Source organism: Triticum aestivum, chromosome 1A (assembly GCF_018294505.1).
Source record: "Triticum aestivum cultivar Chinese Spring chromosome 1A, IWGSC CS RefSeq v2.1, whole genome shotgun sequence".
NCBI lineage: Eukaryota > Viridiplantae > Streptophyta > Magnoliopsida > Poales > Poaceae > Triticum > Triticum aestivum.
In genome coordinates, this window is record NC_057794.1 from 493,658,346 (window position 1) to 493,675,206 (window position 16,861).

Below are 16,861 nucleotides of genomic sequence, written 5' to 3' on the forward strand. Positions count from 1 at the left end.
CCCGGACACTATTCCAATGAGTGTACGGCTCCCTACAAGAGAAGAGAAGATTCTCCAAAAAGAAGAAGCAAAGAATCACCACCAAGAGAGATAGGAGTAGAGATGATCGTTATGAACGAAGATACTCACGGAGAAGCAAGGATTCGGAAAGGAAGGAAAAATCATCAAGGAGCTACACAAAACGAAGACATCAAGCTCATGTTGGTGAATGGGTATCCGGCTCCGACTCCGACAGCCACTCCGAGAGAAGTTATCACTCCGACTCCGAAGATACTCAAGATGAAGGTGTTGCCGGTCTAGCACTTGTGTCAACCAACTCCTACGACATATTTGACTCACCAAATGAAGGAATTGGAAGATGCTTCATGGCCAAAGGTCCTAAGGTAACACACCCCGAGTATGTTGATTTCAATAGTGATGAAGATAACTTGTTAGGTGATGATTTGCTTGTTGACAACTCTAGTGATGAATACTATGATGAAACGTCAATTAATCATGCTAATCAAGATAAAATGAATGACAATGATAAGGAGAAGATTGAGGCTCTAACTAAAGAACTAAACACTCTTAAGTTAGCTCATGAAACTATCTTCGAAGATCATCGAGAACTTTTAAGAGCTCATGAGAAATTACGCTTTGAAAAGCTCAATCTTGAGCAAGAGCATGAGTTCTTAAAAGCAATCAATGATGATCTCCGCAAGAAAAGTTCTTCTTACATTGCCAAGCATTTACTCTTATCCACTTACATGCCTCAAGTCAAGTCTAGTAACAAGAACAAGAAAGATTCTTCCTCTAGCAGTAACAATGATCATGCTAAATCCAATATTGTTGCTTCTAGTAGTTCTCTTGATTCCACTAATGATTCTCTTAGCCAAGTTACACTTGAGCAAGAAAATAGCTTATTGAAGGGAATTATAGAGAAAGGAGTGTACAAAAGCCTTGCCGGGAGTAAGCAATTCGAGGAAATTGTGCGCAAGCAAGGAATGCACCGGAAGAATCAAGGTGTTGGTTTTGAACGAAAGTTCAATGCCAATGGAGTTGAGTGGGAAGAAGATCAATACCCCAAGACAAAGTTTGTTCCTCAACAAGAGAAGTATGATACTTCTTTCAAGGGGACACAAGCTCAAGATGATCTTCCACCACAAGACTACAAGCAAAAAGGCAAGGACAAGCTTCAAGAGGAAATTGATGCATTTGAAGAAGCTCCTAAGACCTTAGTCAAGTGGATTCCCAAGACTACTTCAAGTTCCACTTCATCAAGTACGACTACAACTCCAAGGATTCCCATCAAGATGGTGTGGATCCAAAAGAAGAAGAACTAGAGAGTTCTTGAGGGTGACTCCGCCAACATACTTCACTCTTATCATTTTGGCAAGAACAAGTGCGATCAACTTCCACATCTTGCACTAGTTCAAGGAGTCACAAACCCTCTTGTTGGTAAGACAAGGGACAAGGTAACCTAAAAGTTTTCATGGACATCATCTTGTGTGTGCATCACTCTATGTCTATGGATATCCTTGTTTGTTCCTTGCGGGACTAACCCATGTAGGTATTGAAAGTGCAATTCACTCAAATGGATAGCTCCAAGTGATCTACATCAACATTGAGCATCCACATCTTCAACATCTACATGAAGTCATCATCGACAAAACCCGAGGTTAGTTCATCCCTCTAAGGGGGGATATCACATCTAGGGGGAGCTTTACTCTAAGACTTGAGCTAAAGCAACTCTAAAGATGTGAACACAACAATGCTTTATGTAAAAGTGGTAACCCCACTTGAGCTTAAACGATGAGTATGACCTATGATCAAGTGTTCTCACTTGACTCCTAAGTCAATATACTCATATATAGATGACCTTGTCATTGCAAATTGCTTGATAGATGCTAGAATTGGTTGTGCATGCCTTGTCACATATTTCATTTGCCATCTTATTGTGTGAGCATGCTGGTTGCATATTTTACTCATTCGAGGACATCCACTTGTTGTTTTGATTGCTTGGTTTTATTTCCTTGTGCCAAGTGGATGGACAAGAATGCCTAAGAACCTCCTCTAGCTATCTATGCTTTTCTCGTCTCAAACTCTATTCATGCTACATCACAAAATTTGATCAAGTCAGATTCGAACCACTCTGTGTGAGGAGCGCTCGGAGTTCCCGATTCGTCATAGACTTAAACTTCCAAAACCTCTTTATGATTCTCGGTCTGACCGATACCCCACTTTCGGTCCTACCGAGATCATTAAGTTGATCTAGGTTTTCGATCTTGGTGTAACCGATTTGAACCTTTCGGTCACATCGAGTTTCAGTAACTGCTTGCAGTTATGAATCTCGGTGCCACCGAGTTGTTCCACTCGGTCACACCGACAGGGTCGGGCTATATATAGTCACGGGCAAAAATTTGGAAATTTCTCCGAACCCCTTCGCCCGCGCGATAGCCTGCTCTGCCAACTTGGTCTCCGGATCGTCTCCTCGCCGCCAGCCGCCTCCAGTCGCTGGTCTCCATCGCCGTCAACGGAATTCAACCCCGCCGTTGCCGCCGTAGCGAGTCTCCGCCGAACTAGGGTATGGACTCGATCTTTGTGCTATTCTCCAATCCGATTCTTAGCACATTGTGATCATCATGATTCTTGCCACGATTGAAACACTCCTATCCAGTCAATGTGCTCGTAGATTAGGTTTGATTCGAAAATTTTAGGGTTAGGTTTCCGCCGAAACCATCTCGGACCCACCGAGTTGAAAAACTCGGTCCCACCAATTTGGCTCATGCCATTGCACAAGTGAGACTCGGTCTGACCGAGAATTACTTATCGGTGTGACCCATTTTGGAACTTTGTGAAACCCTAGAAGTCTCGGTGCCACCGAACTGTGACTCGGTCTGACCGAGTTCACTAGTTTAGGTGCCAAAACTGCTTCGGTATCACCGAGTTTAAAAATCGGTAGATCCGAGATGATTTCAGTGGGAAACTAAAACTGAGTTTTTGGATCATTCTTTTGCAAAAATCTCTGCATTTTGTGATGCTCATCCACTCTATCTCATCTATAACCTATTCACAGGGTCAGCAGTCAGAGTTTGCAACATGTCTGATCAGAGTGACAGCCAGAACTTGTCAGAGCAGCAAGTGCAGATGAGTGAGGGCACTAGTCCCTCCAGCTCTTCAGATGATGGCAGCAGAAGTACCCCAAGCAATTTGCCAAAAGCTGCCACCAGACAGAGGAAGAAGAGAACTTCAGATTCTGAGGATGAAGATTATGTGGCAGAGGAAGAGGAAGCCACATCAAAGAGAGTTGAGCCAGCACAGGGCACAAAGCCAGGGTTAAAGATCAAAAGGCCAGCAGGCAGGCAGCCTATGCCAAAGGCCAGAGCTTCAACTCAGATTCCTGAAAAGCCTGCACCCATAGAGCCAGTTGCTACTGAAGAAAGAAAAGGAAGGAAAGGGTCAAGAAGACCATAGCCAGAGTGCTTGGAAAGGCTTCCATCATGGAAGAAGAGGAAGAAGAAGAGGTTGCTACACCAGCACCTAAGGCACCTAAGCTTATGGGTGATGCTATAAGATCAGGGGCTGCCACATCTAAGCCCAAAGAAGCACCCAAAGCTGCTTCCAAGGCCAAGCCAGCTCCAAAGCCAAAACCAAAGAGGAATACAAGAAGCATCCCAGCTGCTGAGAAGAACAAGGCCCCAGTGCCTGAAGCTGCAGAAGAAGATGATGAAGAGAATGTTCTTAGAAAGCTCAAGCCCAAGATCCCAGACCACAATGATGCTCATCCTATGGCTGAGGACATGAAGCTCAGAAGAGATTCAGGGCTCAGGAAGTGGAGAGAAGCATATCCGTATTCTTCAAGGAGGAGGACTGCTGTTGACTACAGATTTCACACCAAGGAATAGCAGGACTTCTATGAGACAGTGCTGCTTGATAAGAAGCCAATAGTCTGTGATATGAGATGGGTTGACTGGCAATACATCAAGGACAACGAAGAGTACTATCCTGGAGTGCAGGACAGCTTCAAGGCATGTGGAGTAGAGGACTTTGTTGGGCAGAAGCTCACAAAGTGGAACGAGGAACTTATTATGCAATTCTACTCCACGGCACACTTCTACCCAGATGGAAGGATCACATGGATGTCTGAAGGTATGAGGTACCAATCTACAGTTGCTGAGTGGGCACAGCTCATCAATTCCCCAGAGGAGCATGGGATGACTTGGATATCTATGCCAAGAAAAAGATGGATCATAACTCAATGGCAAATATGTACAAGGAGATTCCAGTAGATGATCTTGACACTCACCAGCTTGGGTCCGTAAAACATTTGTTGTCAAGACTGCCTACGATCAACTGGATCCTTAGGCACACACTCTTGCCCAAGTCTGGAGATCATAGAATGATCAGAGGTCACGCCATTAACTTGCTACATATATTTGATGTGCCTCAGAAATTCAAGGTCATGAGCCTCATAGTAGAAACTATCAAGAGGACTGCAGCAGATCAGAAGAGGAGCTGTGGTTATGCCCCTCAGATTCAGGAGTTAATCAACTCCAAGATGGGCACGGGCATATACTTATTGGACAAGGAACACCTACCCATCTGTCCAGATTTTGAAGATAATCAAGTTGTTATGACTGAGAATGAACCATCGTCTGCACAAGCACAAGCCAAGAAGGAGAAGGCAAGGAAGGAGAAAGCTGCCAAGATGCCAACTCAAGAGGAGGCATCTGAATATTTCCTGAAAACCAAACAAGAGCAGCTTGGTTACTTGATTGCATCCACCCTGCGGATTGAGCAAGGACTAGCCACCCTAACTCAGAACCAGGCAAGCTTAGAGAGGATCATGGAACAAAAGTTCTATGACTTGGATGTCAAAGTGACAGAGATTCAGACTGCAGTGGAGCAGCTCCAGGATGACATGCAGGAGAGGAGAGGCAAGACTACAACTGATGCCTTTACCAGAGTGCCACGAGGTCCGAGGTCGTCTGTAGTGCCAGTTGCTGACACCAGAGCCACCACTTCTGCACCAGCTACAGCCTCAGTTCCACCAGCTCCAGCATCCACTTCAGCCTCGACTCCGACCACGTCTACAGAAGGCTTCGTCCTTGGAGTGCTCCGGACTCCACCACCACCAGAAGATCAAGCCTGAGCATCGATCTAGCACTATGCATTTTCTAGGAACTTTTTGGTAACTTGTTGCCAAAGGGGGAGAAAAATGTATAGATCATAGGCTTCGAGAGAGAGAGCGTTGCTTTTATTCTCTCTTGTTTTGTTTGGTAGTTTTTCGAACTTTGTTTGCTTTTGTGTGAGATACTATGCCGTTATCTGTGAGACATTGATGATCATGTGTTTGATCATAAGCTACACTTAATGCTTGGTGAATGCTATTATCTTATCTATCTTATGTGATCATTCACTATTCATGGTGATGAGTGCATGTATTTCATTCTTATCATTTTAAGCGCTCCACCAAGATGTATGTGACATGGAAGAGTAACCCATGACTCTAACTCCTTGTGCATTTGCAGTCCAAAGCAAATTTTAAATATGCACAAATTTAGGGGGAGCTCTTACTTGTCACATACTTCTCAAAGCGACGATATATTTCATGCTTATTATCATTTGTCAAAGCTTTGATCTATACGTTGTCATCAATTACCAAAAAGGGGGAGATTGAAAGTGCAACTATCCCTAGGTGGTTTTGGTAATTCATAAAAACATATAGCTCATTGAGCTAATGCTATTCCAAGATGACTATTTCAGAAAAGCTCAATGATTGGCATGGCATGGATGTGAAAGTGGAACCCTCAAAATGCTAAGGACAAAGGATTGGCTCAAGCTCAAAAGCCCAAGACTCTTCATTTTATATTTTAGTGATCCAAGATCACATTGAGTCTTTAGGAAAATCCAATACTATCAAGGAGGGATGAGGTGTTGCTTAATGAGCCTCTTGCTTCATGTGCTTAATGATATGCTCCAAAATCCTCAGCTACTTTCCCATATCCACATATGACCTAAACCCTAAGCCAAACTCGGTCCTACCGATTCTTTCTATCCGGCGCCACCGAGTTTCACTTGTCATAAGCCACTGCCAAACCCTAGCAATTCGGTTCTACCGATAGGGATCTCGGTCTCACCGAGATGGGATTGCAAACTCTCTGTTTCCCTTTCGTAACTTTTCGGTCTCACCGAAATAGCGGATCGGTCCCACCGAGATTGCAATGTAAATTCAGTGTTTCCTTTTTGTAACTTTTTGGTCACACCGAAAGAGCAAATCGGTCCCACCGAGTTTGCCTGACCAACTCTCTGGTTAGCTAATTACCAAAATCGGTCTCACCGAGTTTGTGTAATCGGTCTCACCGAGATTACGTTATGCCCAAACCCTAACCATATCGGTCCTACCGAGTTGCATGTCAGTCCCACCGAAAATCTCTAACGGTCACTACGTTTACCTTTTCGGTCCGACCGAGTTTGTTGATTCGGTCCCACCGAGATTGGAAAACTGTGTGTAACGGTTGGATTTTGTGTGGAGGCTATATATACCCCTCCACCTCCTCTTCATTTGTGGAGAGAGCCATCAGAACACATACACAATTCCAACTCATATGTTCTGAGAGAGAACCACCTACTCATGTGTTGAGACCAAGATATTCCATTCCTACCATATGAATCTTGATCTCTAGCCTTCCCCAAGTTGCTTTCCACTCAAATCTTCTTTCCACAAAATCCAAATCCTATGAGAGAGAGTTGAGTGTTGGGGAGACTATCATTTGAAGCACAAGAGCAAGGAGTTCATTACCTACACACCATTTGTTACTTCTTGGAGAGTGGTGTCTCCTAGATTGGCTAGGTGTTACTTGGGAGCCTCCTACAAGATTGTGGAGTTGAACCAAAGAGTTTGTAAGGGCAAGGAGATCGCCTACTTCGTGAAGATCTACCGCTAGTGAGGCAAGTCCTTCGTGGGCGATGGCCATGGTGGGATAGACAAGGTTGCTTCTTCGTGAACCCTTTGTGGGTGGTTGCTTCTTCGTGGACCCTTCGTGGGTGGAGCCCTCCGTGGACTCGCGCAACCGTTACCCTTTGTGGGTGGAGCCCTCCGTGGACTCGCGCAACCGTTACCCTTCGTGGGTTGAAGTCTCCATCAACGTGGATGTAGGATAGCACCACCTATCCGAACCACGGGAAAAACATCCGTGTCTCCAATTGCGTTTGAATTCTCCAAACCCTTCCCTTTACATTCTTGCAAATTGCATGCTTTACTTTCCGCTGCCAATATACTTTTTGCATGCTTGCTTGAATTGTGTGATGATTGCTTGACTTGTCCTACAATAGCTAAAATCTGCCAAGAACTAAAATTGGGAAAAGGTTAAGGTTTTATTTGGTCAAGTAGTCTAATCACCCCCCTCTAGACATACTTTCGATCCTACAACGTGATCTTCGTCGGGGAGATGACGAGTCTTGCGGAGGAACTCGATGTGGTCATTGTGCACTTCTGAGCCGTCCCAGATGTCGGAATGCACCGAGGGAGGCGCGGCGGCAGAAGATGAACTCATCACGAGCTGATCGCCGCGGCGTTCGGCAAAGCTTGGGCGCGCAGCGGAGCAAGGAAGAAGAAGAAGGAGAAGAGCAAGGAGTAGTGGGAAGGAGGGGCGCGCGTGCTCTGCCGCGCCCTCCTCCTCCCCCTACTTATAGCCTCATGGGCTGCGAAGCCGAGGGGCGAGCGTGGGATTTACTGCGCCCACGACCCCACGACCCCCACGTTTCCACGACAAAGTTACTGCGCGCAGTAACTTCACCAGAATCCCAACCGTCAGCGCGGGCCACAGCGGATCCGCTCGAGGGCCGAGGCGCGGTAGTGGCGGGCCCCTCCTACGGGCCTGTCCCGTCACACCCGTAGGCTGGCAGACTAGCCCGGCCGCGCAATGCCACATGACGGGCCCGGAACGGGCGGCGGCCTGGAAGCTTAGCCGGCATGCTACTTGGATCCCGCCAAGACGTTCGAAATACTGTGCAAGTCAGAGTTGGGCGAGCCCGACTCCTTCAAGTCGGCCCGACGGAAATCAAGCAAGAACCATGTGTCGAGCACCCGGAGAGAGAAACTGCTGAGGTTTCTCGGCCGATCGTCCACGGCGCCTCATCAGCTTCGGGGACTACTGTCAGAGTAATGGGTCACGGGTAGGCTAACCCGAGCCCCAGAACCTTTCAAGACATCGGGGCAGGCTGCGCCCCTCAAGACCCCAGGACGAAGAGCCACCTTCTAAGAAGTCGGCGGCAAGACAGTCGACTACCCACTCGCGGACGAGTCCCGTTGACGACTTCAGGATAAGCCGACTCCTGACTAGCGACTTCCAGGGAAGCCGGCTTTGGGGAGTCGGCCCGCGACTCCAACAAACCCCATGCCCTCATCAAGAGGGACGGGACGGGAAGTGGCTACAGTCAAGCCCACTCCTACCCCTTACCAGGGGCAGGCATGGCTACAGCACGCCGTACCCGGGAAGATCTCCGTGCAGCGTGGCACTGTTGTCGTGTCGGCCCTGACATCAGCACCAAAGGACCGAATCCTGTGCCCACGACGGCTTGTCTGTACGACCCTGGGGCGGCGGGTCCCACCAGCCAGTGGGACCCCAGGAGACGGCAAGTGCACCCCCAGTCGGACCCGTTGGGAGTCGGCCAGATCCTTCCCCGGGCCCGCGCGCCATTAATCAGATGTGACGGGGAGTGGCAATAGTGATCGCCCGCCAGGCAGCGGGGCTGTTGCCACGACTCCATGACCAAGCCCGCGTCATCAGAAGCATGGCTACAGTAATCAGCAGCCGGCAAGACCCGCCCGCGGCGGACGCGGCCTGTCGGCTCTGTACCTAACCAGTTGGCGGGGCCCACCAGTCGGCGGGCCCCAGCAGTCGGCAGAGAATACGAAGGCCGGAGACACTGACGGCTGGGCCCGCATCCAGTCAGATTACCATTGTACCCCTGGGGGGTAGGCCTATATAAACCCCCAGGGCACCCATGCAAAGGGTTGGAATCCATTAGCCCCAGACCAGATCATATAAGAGGGAGAGAGCTAGCCTTGCCCTCTCCTATCTCCAGAAAACAGCTCAAGGAGCAATCGTGTAAACTCTTTGCCATAGTGATCATGCGGAGACCCCGTAGAGCAGCAGTAGGGGTATTATCTCCCCGGAGAGCTCTGAAGATGGGTAAGATTCGCCGGCGTGCATGTCTACGCCTCATCCCGTTTCCAGACACCGGTGACGTTCTACTCGCCCCCACCATGATAAGCCATCCTTTGACATATGTCGCAACCAACCCCCGATATAACTGCAAGACAGTTTTAAGCTTTCTATAAAAAGCTGAACAGCGCCTATTCTCTCTCACTAAAAAGAAGAGGCTATGGTGCATGTCTCAAAAACTTCCAAGGAAGAGCAATATATTGGGAGGCCGAAGTTCTGTAAGCATTTGAAAATAAATTCAGTCGCATTTCAATATACAATGTGAACCAGAGAATGTATATCCTTCACAAGCTCGTCTTGTGTTCAATTCAATCGTCAGTAGGTATCTGCCTCACATGGTTAAGGAGTAATACATCTGTGCACCACCTGCAAAAAAAAAGACTGTATATCTGTGCACCGTGCGAGGGGATCTACATTCTGGTAGTCCGCAGGTACTGGACATCGTCAAATATATACCTGGCATATATTGCTCTTGCAGAACTATGGAGACAGATAGAAGAAAGTAAGGGACCCATATATTGCTCTTGCAGAACTATGGAGACAGATAGAAGAAAGGAAGGGGTCCATATTTTTGGTTGAACAAGCTTCAAAATCTTTATTGTTCAATGTACACAAATAATTTTGTTGAACAAGTATACAAAAGATGATCCTGTATCCTCTGTGTATGCATCTGTTAGCACTAGATTATACAGCTATACCATCCCTATTGTATTGCTTTGCTTTTGGCAGGAAAAAGAATCGGCACGGAGACTGCACAAGTGTGTATCTATATACCACCGAAAACTTCAGGGCTACCTGGACCCAAACAAATCACATCTCTGTTGTATAAATAATTTGATCAGATCAGAACTCAAAGAATCAACAGAATCTTAGTGCTTTGGTTGACTCCCTTAGAAGTTTGGTCCATGTCAGCTTTATCACCGGGGACGCCAGAAACTCTTTGTGGCGACAAGGAATTGTCGCTTCACAATTACGGTCTCGTAGTGCAGAGAGCGAAGAATTGGCCGCATCTTTTTCATCATGTCCATGGTGTCTTTCAGCACCAACCATCTGCCAGGCCTCAATATCCGGTCAACTTCGGCTGCTACTTCAAGGATGTCACACCTAAAGGGAGACACTGATATCAGGCTACAGTCTGACAAAAAGGAGCACATGTCCTATTAATTCATGAGGCGTGACTGCTTGTTTACCTCTTTGTAAGACTTCCAAGGAGATCACTCATGTGAAGAACATCATAGGTTCTTGGGTATGTGTTGAAAGATTCGCACCAATCATGATATACCCCAATCAAACCTCGGCTAAAAATTACTGGCAAAGTATCTGACTGGCCAATAGGTACAACATTCATAACCCATAATGCTTTATCAACAAGTGCTGCTGCAAACCTGGTTCAACAAAAGTAGTCTGATTAATATCCCCATCATAACAGTCATAGTTCGATTGATAGCAACTATACATAGTTCCAAAAAAAAAAAGCTATGGAGATCTACATCTGATTACAGAAATATGATCTTTAGTGTCACTAAGGGAAGTTTCCGATTTGCATAATCCCAATAAGAAAATAGACATCTGACTTGGCAGTCCTAAATAATTAGTAACCACTAAGGAGAAACATTTACTCCATTGCCGAGAGATGATCAGTGAGTTCAAGCAATCTTGTACTAATGAATGTACATATTTGTATGGCCAAAACTCAGGCCCAACTCAAGGAAGCAACATCACCAGAATAGCAGAAGTACAAGCACCAAAAGCTACTAGGATCAATACTGATGGCATAAGAAAAATGAATTTCATAAAATTAATCAGCAGAAATTGGTGTTCTCTTACCCTCCATAACCAGCATTCATGTCCATTACATTACGGACACTTGACCAATTAACTGGAAAGTCATTATAATATACTTCTGAAATGACTTGTTTCCAATACTTAGTATCAGCATCAAACTTCTCGATAGTAGCAGAATCATCAGGCAGACTAGCGTATCTGATAAGTCTTTCAGGCCACAGAAGGGGGGAATTGCTTGTTTCATCTGAACTGGAAACAGCAGATGGCAAAATGCAACTATCAAGAGGAGCATACCTGCAAAAGCAAAGATAAAACAAGTGGGTATAGATGAAACCAATTCGAAACTGCAGTATTAGTTATAAATAAACTATGATATCTACATTATCTTTAATAAGGATAGGCTGTAAATGGTATCGATCACACGACTGATGTCTGCCCATGAGCCAGTAAGTTATAAACACAGAGAGGCCACAACATGCTAGAAGACCACTAGCAGTCTGAAGTTTGGTGAAACAACAACGAGGAAAATGAAGCAAGCTATGACGTACCAAGGAAAACGTGATCCATCTTTCTTGGAACACAGGTGGGGTTCATCGGTTTTCCTCTCAAGGTAGCAAGAATTTGAGGTCGGTTTTTGATATATAACAACACCAATTCCATTAATATCTTCAGATTTTACAACTGTCCTCCAGCACATTGATTTGGTCAGAGTAACCATTGCTGCCAAATGTAATGGATTCCCAGTTAGCACAAAATTGCCCACAAAAATGACACTAGTTACTTGCAAACTATACATAATATTAACGATGCACTGCTATGGACATCTTTAGCAACTTGAGTAAAATACTGAAATATGATATCATTTGCTTAGTAGCGACACCATCTTGTTCTACCTCCGACGCATGTTTTCATGTCGGAGAATGTGGATATCCTTTTCTACAGGATTGACCTACGCTAAAAGTAGCTACTGCACTTCTATATAGTCTCCAACTTTGCATCAATCAGTATGATAGCGTGTTTTGTCAGCAATCCTTACACATATCTGTTCACTTCCTCTAACATTTGTGGCAATCTCTAAGATAATACTACTACTAGGATAAGAATTTTATATGATATGGTTACGAACCATTCCAGTCATCTTGATCTCTTTGTTCTTTACGATAGACAGGTGTTGCAGACCAAACGAAAAATCCTCCAGGCCTTAGCACTCTGTTAAGCTCCAGTAGTGGTTTTCCACCTGCACATCCCAATAGTAATAGATATTTAAAAACAGATTAGCAGGGGGGAAATGGAATACTTATCTGAAAAGGTTGAGATATAGATACTACGGTAGCTTAAAAATGCCGTGAAGGCATAGAACACTTGCCATTTGCATACCAATGGACCCTGCACCTTGCGCAATGGACCACATCAAATGCATTATCAGGGAAAGGGAGCTTTTGAGTTCCGATTACTCCTAGAAATGCTGGAATTCCACGCTCTAATGCAAACTGTATCTGAGCTTCATGCTCATCTTTAGGGGCCAATGACATAGTAATGACATTCCTGTCAAGCAGGTATCCACCAAAGCTGGCAACACCACATCCAACATCCAGGACAGTTCTCGTATGTGTTCCCCATTGAATGGTAGGCATTATCTACAACAAATTTATAACAGGAAATCATGATATGACCTCAGAGGAAAAAAAAAACAAGGAGCTGTGATGAAGACCAATGGCAGCATTCTTGGGAAACCATTTCCATTTCTACGTTTGGATTCTGGGCTAATTATTTAAGCAATGTAAGCACAGTAGTACGTGCAAATCAAACAATAACAGTACAGATTTGCTCTACCTCTAAGAGCATATAATTACCTGTTCTACTTGTTGAAACAGGGTAAAATAATCAACATGAAACTAACCAAAGGCTGATTGTATCCAGAACTTGCTAATAAATGAAAAGCTATTGACTTCACCGTGAGAAAAAAGCAGGAAGATGTTAAGATGAAGGTGGCTATTACAACAAATTAATATAGTTTAGGATCTCAATTGAAACAAGTACGATAGTGTTATTTTGCTACTGGTGTTATTATTGTTGGATGCGATTGGACAACGATTATATTCACTCCTAAAGTCCCAATGTTACCAAAGGCAATACTGAACATTGGCAAACATACACACAAGAAGCATCTCCATTCACAAGGACACAGAACTCACTTGGCAATAGAAGTACTTGGAATTTTCTTCCAAAGTTAATATGTTCAAATGTAGATCAAGGTGGCAGAGTAATATTTACCTGTTCTACAAACTGTATGTATCTTGCAACACCATCTTTAAATTGAGTTCCACCTCCAGGGAAAACAAGATAATCACCAGACTTTGTAACCCAGTTCTGATCCTTCTTATATTCCACCAGTTTTGGGTGAGGAACATTGTTGTACCAAATCTGGAATTCAGAAAGGAGATTAACAATCATCAGTGGTATGCTAAACTGTACTTAAAACCTCATAATGGTTGAGGGTCAAGGGCCTATATTGTGTAAGGTTACTAATGCTATCAGACATCCAATCCAAGATTAGTTACACTGCTTCTTGATACCAAATTAGACATCCTAAGCACAGTAGCTTCCATAAAAGGAGGATAGTCCCAATTTGCGTTTATTGGTTATGTTCTAATACCGAAAGTAAATAATACGTTGGCAGTTGAACACCCAATTACATAAATAAAGACAGCATGGATAACACAGAGGACAAGAGCAGAGAACATGAACAACTAGAGGCGCTTCCGTGTCTTACCGACAAAGGCAAGCGCGAATGTCCTCACCATGTCACGGCTGCGCGGCCACGGCACGGGGAGCCGGTAACCCGCAGGCATTCGCACCAGGCACCTGGGCGGCGGCGCGGGGCAGTGGCGCTCCCGGTGCTCCATGTGCCGCCTGGAGCGCAGTGCCTTGATTGCCCTGATGTTGTCGAGGCACGGGATGTAGTCCGTGGCCGACACCCCCCTCCTGACCTTGCACGTCTCCCACCTCACCTCCGCCACCGCGCCGTCGTCCTCAGCCTCGCTGCCATCCACTCCCGCCGCATCTACGGCTGTGGCATCCGCGTCGACTGCCGCCGCGTCGCTGCTGTCGTCGGCTGTCCGTGACGGGGTGCTGGTTCCGCTGCCCCCTGCGACGGGGGTGGGGGCGTTTGGCCGCGATGCGTCGGCCTTCTCTTCTGCTTCTGCAGCGGCAGCGGCTGGGCCGTTTGGTTGCGGGTCGGACGAGCCTCCGGGGGTGGGAACTGGGGTTGGGCTGTGCTGCTGGTGGGGATGGGAGGAGGGGGGCGAGAGGCGGGAGGGGCGGGAGGGGAGGAAGGGGAGGGACTGCGCGGAGGAGTCGAGGAAGAGGACGAGGAGGACGAGCAGCGCGGAGAGGAGGAGGAAGAGGGAGAGCGAGAGGAGGAAGGGGCGCCGCTTGCGGTCGGCGGAGGGGACGGCCATGGATCGCCGATCGCTGGCTGCTGCCGCCGCCGCGGCGTGGCCTGGTTGGGGAGCGGAAGGGGTCGGCGGCGAGGTGGGGCTGGTTTAGGGTGGGGTGGGGTGGGTGGGTGGGGGAAGGAGTGAAGCGGAGCGTCGCGGCCACGGCAGCGTTGGCCGCCGTGGTCACGGTGGCGGAAGGCGCAGGTCGTTTTCCGGTGGTGGAATCGAGATTTTAGATCTGTTTGAATTTCTTTTTCCCTTTCGTTTCAATTTTCTGCAACTGCTTTTCTCCTAGAGCATCTCCAGCCGCGCCTCCAACAGGCCCCTCAAGTCGTTTTTTAGTGTCGGCGTCTGAAAATCGACCCGGTCGCGTCCCAGGATCTCGTTTAGCGTCGGTTGAGCCGAAATAACAGCCGGCGAACCTGAGCCGAACCCAACCGTCGGGGGTCGCCGGGGGCGCCGGCCGAAGCGAAAAGGGGCGTGGTCCGCTCTGTCGACAAGAGGAGGCCCTTTTCCCGCTGCCCCCCCCCCCCCCGCTTTCCTCCCTCGGCTTCTCTCCCATTCTCCATTCCTCCCGCCATTCTCCTCCTCCTCCCCTCCAGCCGGCCGCCATGTCGCCGAAGAAATACGTGCCCCTCGCGCCGTTACGGATGCCGCCGCCGCCACCCAGCCGAAGTAGAGGAAGCAGAGGGGGGCCGCCGTCCAAGCCCCCGGGCATGTCTAACGCCGACTGGAAGGCGGAAGTCCAGCGCTGGGAGCCTGTCACCACCGACCGGCGAAACGGGGTCAACGCCAAGAAGCCCCGGGACAGGGCGGCACTCGCGGCTGCGGCGGTGGCGGGGCAGGCGGATTGCGCGGCCGAACAAGCCGAGGCCGGCTCGTGCGGGGATGATGAATCCACCCGGCGGCCACGGCCCGTACGCGTCCTGGAGCCAGCAAAGCGTCGGGTCTCTGGCCGGCTTCTCGTCGTCGCCACAACCCTGGGGCTGCATGCCGTCGCCGGGCTACGCCGACGGCGACGTACAAGCCGGACACGCCGACGTCGGGCGCGGCCGACGGGCGCCCGAACGGCAACAAAAGGGTCAAGTCGGTGAAACACACCGAGTCGGCTACCACGCGTGTGCAAGAGTCCATCGAGCATTGCCTCGCCGACGCCCAAACCCGGGCCACCCAGCGGGAGGAGAAAACCGAGGCGCGGTGATCGGCGTTGATGACGAACAACGTCGTCAAGCTCGACCTGCTCCGGACCAACGTCGCCGCGAAGAAAAGGAACACCGACCTGACTTTTCTGATGGGGGGCGTGGACATGCTCCGGAGTGACGATGAGCAGCTCAAGGCGTGATACCTGGTGGAGCGTGACCTCATCCTGAACTTGATGCCGTCGACGACGGAGCCAACTCCCACGTTGAGGCCAACGCCGCCGCCAAGCCTGAGCGATGATGCCTCGACGACGCCCAGCACAGAAGCCGCGCCGACGTCGACCAGCCCGCGCACGCCGACTCCTCCGACGCCGGAGGCCGACACCACCGTTTGATGCATTGCCTACACGTCCTTTCTTTTGCACGCCGAACTGTGGCAAGGTGATCGCCGACTTGTGGCGTTTTTTGGGTAGCGGAAATGGAAAAGTTTGAATTTAAGACGCCTTGGGGGTGGCACCTGGAGGCGTGACTGGGACCTAGATCGTTCACAGGGCCTAAAAATCGTCGGGCGAGCGCCCGAAAGCGCCGGCCTATGCGCTGGGGGCCGAACAAGTGGAGATGCTATTACTCCCTTCGTTTGAAATTTAGTAATTTCTCTATTCTCGTGTTTCAATTTTGACCATCAATTTAAGGGCATGTTCAGGACACATTTAGATGTAATATAGTTATGTCACGTCTAAGTTTATGTCCGCTCTGTTTGTGGTCTATTTTTTGTCTTATTTTTTTTTGCTTCTTGTTGCTGCATTATATATTTGTGCCAGCTTAGATGTGGCATCCTCAAAAAAATCTAGATATAAATTTAATCATTGAGCTCCCGCCGCAGTCGGTCTTATTGGCTAAATTTATCATTAAAGTTGAACCTCAAAAAACGCGGGCGCAATATATTTTAGAATAGAAGGAGTATGAAACTCGCAAGTGTCCTCCTGGGGGCCGAGTGCACCACATAATACTGTAGGTCCTATGTACTCCCTCGGTTCATAGATAAGTACAGTATAAGATCATATGTTTTGGATGTTTTAATATAAACTACATTCAAACAGAAATGAGTGAACAAAAAGACTAAAACACGTCTATGTACATCTGAATCACAAAAAGGTTAGAACATTTTATATTTGTGAGCAGTGGGAGTAAATAGTAGTAGTGTCTATTGGCAGCTGGGATTCGACTGTGATCCTATGAAAAATGGCCGTAGGGTGGCGTTTGTACTTCAAATTTAAACAATGTACCA

General features: G+C 47.8%; 1 protein-coding gene across 1 annotated transcript; it reads right to left on the reverse strand.

The window, feature by feature from the left end:
• Nucleotides 1-9,756: 9,756 nt before the first annotated feature.
• Nucleotides 9,757-14,556, reverse strand: LOC123059868 (probable methyltransferase PMT23). The gene is made up of 8 exons (XM_044482405.1): nucleotides 13,796-14,556; nucleotides 13,269-13,418; nucleotides 12,361-12,631; nucleotides 12,121-12,231; nucleotides 11,543-11,714; nucleotides 11,037-11,288; nucleotides 10,400-10,594; nucleotides 9,757-10,313 (listed from the first exon to the last, which is right to left on the reverse strand). Exons 1-8 carry the CDS (start codon nucleotides 14,453-14,455, stop codon nucleotides 10,127-10,129), a joined length of 1,998 nt encoding a protein of 665 aa, XP_044338340.1. The 5' UTR covers nucleotides 14,456-14,556; the 3' UTR covers nucleotides 9,757-10,126.
• Between the last annotated feature and the right edge of the window lie 2,305 nt (nucleotides 14,557-16,861).